General features: G+C 36.8%; 1 protein-coding gene across 1 annotated transcript in view; it reads left to right on the top strand.

Annotated features, from left to right (window-relative positions):
• LOC103590118 (thrombospondin type-1 domain-containing protein 7B-like) overlaps positions 1–8,380 on the top strand; it is a 419,640-nt gene that overhangs the window by 187,273 nt on the left and 223,987 nt on the right. Inside the window, exon 9 of the mRNA XM_008572266.1 lies at positions 4,353–4,616. Coding sequence (XP_008570488.1) covers positions 4,353–4,616 — 264 coding nt within the window. The remainder of the gene's footprint in view (positions 1–4,352; positions 4,617–8,380) is intronic.

Raw genomic sequence — 8,380 nt, 5'->3', positions numbered from 1 at the left:
GACTTTAGTGTATGGTGAAAGGTAATAGGTCTAGTTTCATTCTCCTGCATATTGATAACCAGTTCTCCCAGCACCATTTATAAGCACCTCTTCCAATCCTGAGATACAGAGTGTGTTCAAGGACAGCTTTCTGAGGGAAGTAAGTAATCTCTTAGTTTGGACCTGAAGGACAAGTAGTCATTAACTAGACTAAGGAGGGAGGGTAGAACTTGTGGAAATTTCTGGAGTAATACATGCAAAGGCCAGAAGCCAAAGGAGTAATATCTAGGAACTGAAAGATGCTCAGTTTGACTAGATTGTAACGTATCAGAGGCACAGGGGTGCAATGTAGGCAGAACACTCATGGGCTCAGATCATATATGGCCTTGACAATAATGGTGAGGAGTCTGGACTTTATTCTATGAACTCTGGTAAGTCACTGAAGAGTTGTATGTAGATAAGTGATGAGATCAGATTTACATCTTTGAAAGCAGGCTCAGACTGTATATACTCTGGCTACAAATTTAAGGGAATGAGGTTTGGTTGCAACAAGGTCTTGGAGGAAGCTGTTGTATTGATTTAAGCTGGAAACCTGTAGGTGAGTATGAATATGGGTGGTATCAGTTGGAATTGAAACAAATGGACTGATTCAAGAGATCTTTAAGAGTTTGAAATGACATATCTTTGTCATTAATCAGATGTCAGAGGTTCAACATAATGATTTGAGTGTGATCTTATAGTTTTTGACATGGCCATATTGGTAGCATTGGGAAATGCAGAAGGAAAAGGAAAATTTGTGGTAGGAAGAGGGTAAGTATGGGTTTTGCTGTGTTGAGTTTGACTAGTCCTTTAGGTGTTGATTTTTTTTCCTGCTATTCTTTCAAAAACTTTTAAAATTAATTTATTTATTGGAACGTAATCGATTGTCCACATCTGTGGGGTACAGCATTGAACATCAATACCTGTGTGCAATAAGTGATGATCAAATCAGGATAATTAGTATATTCTTCATTATATAATATAATGGATTTTTGTAGCCTTTTACCAATTCCTCCCTTTCTTCCCTTCCCTTCCCCCTTTCCAACCTCTGGTAACCTCAGTTCTGTTTTCTTCTCTTAAAAGGTCGGTGTATTATTGTGATTGTTGCATTTTTCTTTCTTTCTTTCTGTTTTACTTATTAGGTCCCACATATAAGTGAGGACATGTGTTATTTCTCTTTCTGTGCCTAGGTTATTTCACTTAACATAATTTTCTCTATGTTCATCCATGTTGCTGCAAATGGCAGAATTTCATTCTTTTTTATGGAAGAGTAGTATGCCATTGTATAAATATACCACATTTTCCTTATCCAGTCATCCAATGATGGACATTTAGGTTGGTTCCAACTCTTAGCTAGGTGTCAATTTTAAGTCTGTGGCATAGAAGCTTGAGCAACTTAGGAGCTTCATCTCAGATTGTTGCAGGGAGTTACTGTGAACTCACAAGGAGAGGCAGAAAACACTGAGGCTTAAAATAGGAAAACAGAGTTTATTGAAATGCCAGCATTTGGCCCCAAAGGACTCATGTCCAAAGTTTTGAGCAGCCCAATGCAGTGGGGCAGTTATTTTTTATATCATAGCATTTCTGGGTTTTACAGCATGGTAAGGGAGGTGCTTTATCTTAGGGTGGAAAAGTACAGGAAATAAAAGGGAAAAGAAGTTCAGTTTCAGCAATCTGTGATAACCACAGGGTGAAATGGAGTGGGGGCTGGGCTTGTAGCTGCAGCGGGATATCAACTAAAGCTGTTTCTGTAAGATATCTGGTTCAGGCAGGGCTGTACAAGCAAGGGTGCCTAAAGATGAAGATAATATTGGGATTTAAGAAATATTGATGGCAATTTAAACTCTTCAAGTGGGTGAAGATGTAGGGTTGGAAGAGAAGAGAACCTAATGTGGTGCCCTAAGGAACCTCATCAGTTAAGAGAGGTACAAAGGGAGAAGAATTCAACAAATAAATAAATGAGTAATAAATAAATAAAGAATTCAACAAATAAATAAATGAGTAATGTGTGGCCAGAGGGATGGTGAGGACATGAGGTGAGGGTGAGGGACAAAAAGGTATGGTATGATGGAACTTGGAAAGAACAGTTCAAGAATGAGAGTAAATTAGTACAACCACTACGGAAAACAGTATGGAGGTTTCTCAACAACTACAGATAGATCATCCATATGATCCAGCAATCCCACTTCTGGGTATATACCCAGAGGAGTGGAAATCATCATGTTGAAGGGATACCTGCACTCCCACGTTCATTGCAGCTCTGTTTACAATAATCAAGACATGGAACCAACCTAAATGTCCATCAATGGATGATTGGATAAGGTAACTGTGGTATATATACACCATGGAATACTACTGTGCCATGAAAAAGAATGAAATTCACCCATTTGCAATAACATGGATGAGCTTGGAGAAACTTATGTTGAGTGAAATAAGCAAAGCACAGAGGGATAAATACCACATGTACTCACTCATAAGTGGGAGCTAAGAGAGAAAGAAGGAAGGAAAGAAAGACTACAGTGGCACATTGGACTTATAAACGGAGAGAACATACCTTGGGATACAAAATGGAGTTGGGGGGAAAGGGGAAGGGGGAGGGAGGTTGGGGATAATTGGGTGGGGGACACAGGGTACAATCACAATTTATGGTAATGGGCATGCTGCCAGTATGGATCTGGCCTTCACATCTTGGGCACAAGGGGTGACAATCAGCCTTGTATCTTATGACTATAACCAAAAAAAAGAAAGAATGAGAGTATATTCAACACTCTGAACTATCTTTGAATGATCACGTCTGAAAGATAAGGAATAAAGCAAGTTCCAGGGCTTTGTTTTTTTTGTAATTGTAATTGTTGTTTGTTTATAACTTTGGTAAGAGTGGTTTCAGGAATAGGCAGACTCAGAATCCAGGGTTAAGTGGGTTGAGAAGAGAATGGAAATAAAAGAGATGGAGACAGGACGTCTCAACAGTATTTTATGGAAGTTTAGTAAGAGTAGAGACTTGGGGCATCCTAAATGCTGATAGGGTAGAGCCAATCATCACCTACTGATATGTCTCTCTACCAGGAAATTCTCATAGCCTTGATGAAGGATGTGCTTCTAAAACTTATTTTAACTGTCCTTGATGGTAGAGGCAAGTTAATACATCCTTCCAGAGGGACAGGGGAGAGGTGTGGCTGAAGCTACTGCCAGACCAATTTCAGGTCTTCCAGAAATCATTCTTATTCATTGTGGACATAAGCATCATAGCAGACCATAGAGCCAATCATCCAGTCAACAATTACGTGTGATGCAAACCCTGTGACAATGAGAAAGTAGCTCATACATCAGCTTGTACTAGGCATTTCCAAAAGAGTCATAAAGACTGGAAATATATATCAGTAAAGCTGCCTACATTTTTTTGTAACCAGCCATGACTTTAGCTAATGACCCGCTAATAAGAAAAGAAAAGGTGGAATTATTAGATTTAGAAGAACTTTTAATAATCTAGTTGGAGGATGTTGGCAGCAAAGTTGAATCAAGTTACAGACTGACTTGGAATCCACTAAACATAATTATTATCAAGTATTTATAGCTGTGAAAAAATGACGCTGGGTTGCCATTACTTGAAGTTAGGATCACAGCTAAAAGGTCCGTCAGAGTCAATTGATAAGGTAATGTATTCTAGAATGCTTAAGTTAAAAGGGTCTCTCAAAATGGAAGTCATAGCTTCTTTTTGGATGAAATTATCTGACATTATTTGATCATTGACTTCGATTTATCATTTGCATCAGCATTCAAGAGCTGCCTAGTAGCAGGGACCAAAATGAATTCAACTTTGTTGATTACACCCCCAAGAGATCCTCCCCTCATTCCAGGGCCATTGTATGGGAGGATATCACTTTGCTTCTTGAATAAATAAGCTCCGTTTTTAAAAAGTTACTTGAAGAAAAGGGAGGGAGTTACTACTTGGATCCTTTTGTTGGTTCCCCTGGCAACCATTAGTTTCAAGGAGAGTGGAGACAAGATAATCAATCTGTTTTTACCAACAAACTATAGAGAAAATAATATTAAATAAATTAACAAGAACTTTCTAGTTGTTGAGTCACTAGCAAACATTTCCTAAGTATTTTGTGCCTCTCTCCGCCTGAAACTCTTTTCCCCCCTAATTAATTTGAATTTCACAGTTGCCCTGGGAGTTGCTTCCATTGTCCGAGTATGTACTTCCATGGAAAAAAAGGCTTTATTTTATTTAAAGTTTGATATTCTAAGAGCTTGTAAATACAAAAATGTGAGTAACTTTCAACAAAACAGCAGGTACTAAATGAATACATTGATATCTCTTGTTGGAACAGGGAAAAGCAGGAAAAAGGAGAAATGCCAGGATGCTGATCTGTACCCACTTGTGGAAACAGAACCATGTCCTTGTGATGCATTTATATCCCAACCTTATGGAAACTGGTCCGATTGCATTCTTCCAGAAGGCAGAAGGGATCCTCAGCGAGGATTGCGGGTACAAGGCAACAGCAAAGAATGTGGAAAAGGTGTGCGCTTTCGAGCAATAGCCTGCTCTGATAAAAGTGGAAGACCTGTTGACCCCTCCCGCTGCAGCAGCTCTGGTAAGGAGATGGGTGCGGAGTAACAGATGAGAACTTTGACACACAGCTCAGGAGGTGTGTCCAAGATCTAGAATATAGCTTTGTTCTTTAATAATTGTTTTAGTTCTTTGTCAGTATCACACTGCCTCCCCCAAAATATGGATATGTGAAATGCACATATCTATACTGCAACGATTACGTGACTCCACCTTTGTTTATCGACCACTTGTTTACTGGTGGTGAGCACAGCTGCTGTACTTCACTTAGAAAGCCAAAGTCCAATACAAGTGAGTATATTTCATGGTGTGTTTCGGTGCTCTGACCATATATGTAGAAGGCATAAGACCTTGAATTTCTTCTACTGTAGTTGATAAAATACCAATGAAAAAAATTGATTTTGAGTGTTTTACAATACAATGTGCAAGTACGTCCAAATGAATAGAATAAAGCTGTAGAAAAGAAATGAGGCCATCTTGAAGAGTTTGTGGGACGTTAATCAGGGAGAAGACTGTCTTTTTTTGAAACTTAGTTGGGAGAATTTGAAGGATATGAGTGAATGGAGAAAGGAGTGAAGGTTAAATATGGCTGGGGCAAAAGAAAGAGGCTAGGTTGATAATTATAAAGGAGCTAATGAATTTCCTGTTACTATCTTTTTTTTTTTTAAGATTATACCCATTAGGAATTTTACAGAGGAGTATAGAGAGGATTCATATTTGACTAGGAAACTCTGGAAACAAGTGGATGGATTTTGGTCTTAGTCATAAAGGTCTCATGTACTACTGAGCTTTCCAGTAATACCAGAAATGGCAAATTAAATTTAGTTCTAATGTACAAGTCAGGTAAATGATAGTTCTTTATTGCCAATGCACTGGCTTGTCTTTAAGATATACCCATATATTATCTGAATGCAATTTAAGGTTTACTAATTTTTTAAATTAGTGCCATTATTGCTCTATGTATGCTACCTAGGTGAGCCTGTAGAATTGTTTTAAGTGTTTTGATTTTCAGAAACATTAACACATCACAAGCACATCCTTCCATTTTAAGGCAGCCAAAGCTGGATGACTATAATCATTGTTTTTTAGCTTTTATCTGCACATTGTTTTATTAATTCATTCATTTGATTAAAACCTGTATATTGACCACCTAGTCTCCTTCTATGATTCGAATATACATTTGTGGGCAAATCAGAGACTCACGAAATTTATTGTCCAGTGGGGAATAGAAATAAAACAAACAAATAAAAAGAATTTCAAGTCTTTGTTAGCTCTGAAAATGCTGAATAGAAAAGACCACATAAGAATACATTGAACTTATAGAAGGAGAGAACAAACCTAAGGATACTAGAGATGGGGAGAGGGAGGGAGGGGGTTTGGGGAGTGATAGGTTGGGTAAAAGGCATAAAGTAAAATGACGATTTGTAATAATTAATATGCTAATAAAAATTTTTAAAAAGAAAATTTTAGATAGACTTTAAGGAAGTCCTCACGGAAGTGACATAATTCTGAGATGTGAAGAGTGAGAAAGAGGCAGTTACATGTAAAGTACACAATAAGGTTGTTTCAGTGAATGGGATGTCCAGAGGATGCAAGTGACGAAAAATGTTCTGGCAAAAAAAAAAAAAAAAAAAGAAACCCAGTGGTTTGAACGTAGGGAGTGAGGGGAGAGTTGTGGGAAGTGAGATCAAGGAATTAGACAGACTCTTGTAAGACAAGCCAAGGAGTATGGGTGTAATTTAAGTGCAGTCATTGGCTGGGAAGTGGGGTGGATAATGTGATCCAATTTGGGTTTTTAAAAGATCTCTTTTGACTACTGTCTACAGAATGACTTAAAAGGAGCAAGGAGGCCATTGGGGAACTATTGCAATTAGTCAAGGTAAGACATGATGGTAGGTTAGACTAGGGTGGTGGCAATAGAGAAACGGAGAAGTAGTTTTACGATAACATTTTGAGATAGAAATGACGAGATTATTCCTAATGCAAGTAATCTTTTTTTGTATGTTATTTATTCACTTCCAATTTTTCATAATTTTTTTTTCAAATCTAGAAAATAACCATTTCAGGTTAAAAATGGAATTATTTTCAAGGAAAAAGAGACATTTATAACTCAACCAATTTGCAGCATAATAGCAAAAGCTATTAGGGAATCTAAAATATTTTCACCACATGATACAGGGCTTTAATCAAGATTTACTATAGATTCATAACTTTTGTGATATTTGTGTTAAGATACTTTTACAGTAGATATTTTTTAAAAAGATTTTTTAAAAAATAGAAATGGAATTTTATTGAGCTAGTATTTTATTGAGGATTTTTGCATCCATATTCATCAAGGATATCATCCTGTAGTTTTCTTTTTTAGTTGTATCTTTACCTGGTTTTGGTATCAGGATGTTTGCTTCATAGAATGAGTTTGGGAGATTTGCCTCTGTTTCAATCTTTTGGAATAGTTTGTAAAGAATTGGTGTCAATTCCTCTTTGAATGTTTGGTAAAATTCTGCTTTGATTCCATCTGGTCCTGGGCTTTTCTTTGTTGGGAGCCTCTGGTAACAGCTTCAATCTCCTTTATTATTATTGGTCTGTTCAGATTTTCTACATCTTCTTGGCTCAGTTTTGGTAGCTTGTGTGTGTCCAGAAATTTATCCATTTCCTCCAGATTTTCAAATTTGTTGGCATATAGTTGTTTATAGTAGTCTCAAATAATTCCTTGTATGTCAGATGTATCATTGTAATATCACCTTTTTCATTCCTAATTTTTGTTATTTGGATGTTCTCTCTTCTTTTTCTAGTTAGCCATGCTAATGGTTTGTCAATTTTATTTATCTTTTCAAAAACTTTTTGATTCGTTGATCTTTTGTATTGTTTTTTGGGTTTCAATTTCATTAAGTTCTGCTCTGATCTTAATGATTTCTTTCCATCTGCTAACTTTGGATTGGGATTGTTCTTGTTTTTCTAGTTCTTTAAGCTGAAGTGTTAGGTTGTTTACTTCCATTCTTCTAAAGTAAACATTTAATGAGGTAAACTTCCCCCTTAGCACTGCTTTTGCAGTATCCCACAAGTTTCAGTATGATTTATCATTATTTTCATCCCAGGGATGCAAGGTTGATTCAACATATGCAAATCAATAAATGTGATACACCATATTAATAAAATCAAACACAAGGACCATATGGTCATCTCTATAGATGCTGAAAAAGCATTTGAGAAAATTCAACATTCATTCATGACAAAGACCCTCTGTAACTTAGGTATAGAAGGAAATTATCTCAACATAATTAAAGCCATATATGATAAACCTACTTCCAATATCATCCTGAATGTGGAAAAGCTGAAAGCTTTTCCTTTAAGAACAGGAACTAGACAAGGATGCCCACTCTCACCACGCCTATTCAACATAGTGTTGGAAGTACTAGCCAGAGCAATCAGAGAAGAGAAGGAAATAAAGGGCATCCAGATTGGGAAAGATGAAGTCAGACTGTCCCTCTTTGCAGATGAAACGATCCTATATATCGAACAGCCTAAAGCTTCTACAAAAACCTCTTGGAGTTGATAAATGATTTCAGCAAAGTAGCAGGATACAAAATCAACACACAAAAAATCATTAGCATTTCTATTCTCCAATAGTGAACATGCAGAAAGAGAAATCAAGAAAGCTTGTCCATTGACAATATCCACCAAAAAAATAAAATACTTAGGAATTGAGTTAACCAAGGATGTGAAAAATCTCTACAATGAGAACTACAAACCACTGCTGAGAGAAATTAAAGAGGACACAAGAAAATGGAA

Source organism: Galeopterus variegatus, unplaced genomic scaffold (assembly GCF_000696425.1).
Source record: "Galeopterus variegatus unplaced genomic scaffold, G_variegatus-3.0.2 Scaffold770, whole genome shotgun sequence".
Taxonomy (NCBI): Eukaryota; Metazoa; Chordata; class Mammalia; order Dermoptera; family Cynocephalidae; genus Galeopterus; species Galeopterus variegatus.
Note: the sequence above shows the minus strand (reverse complement) of the source record. Positions and strands in the feature narration are given on the sequence as shown.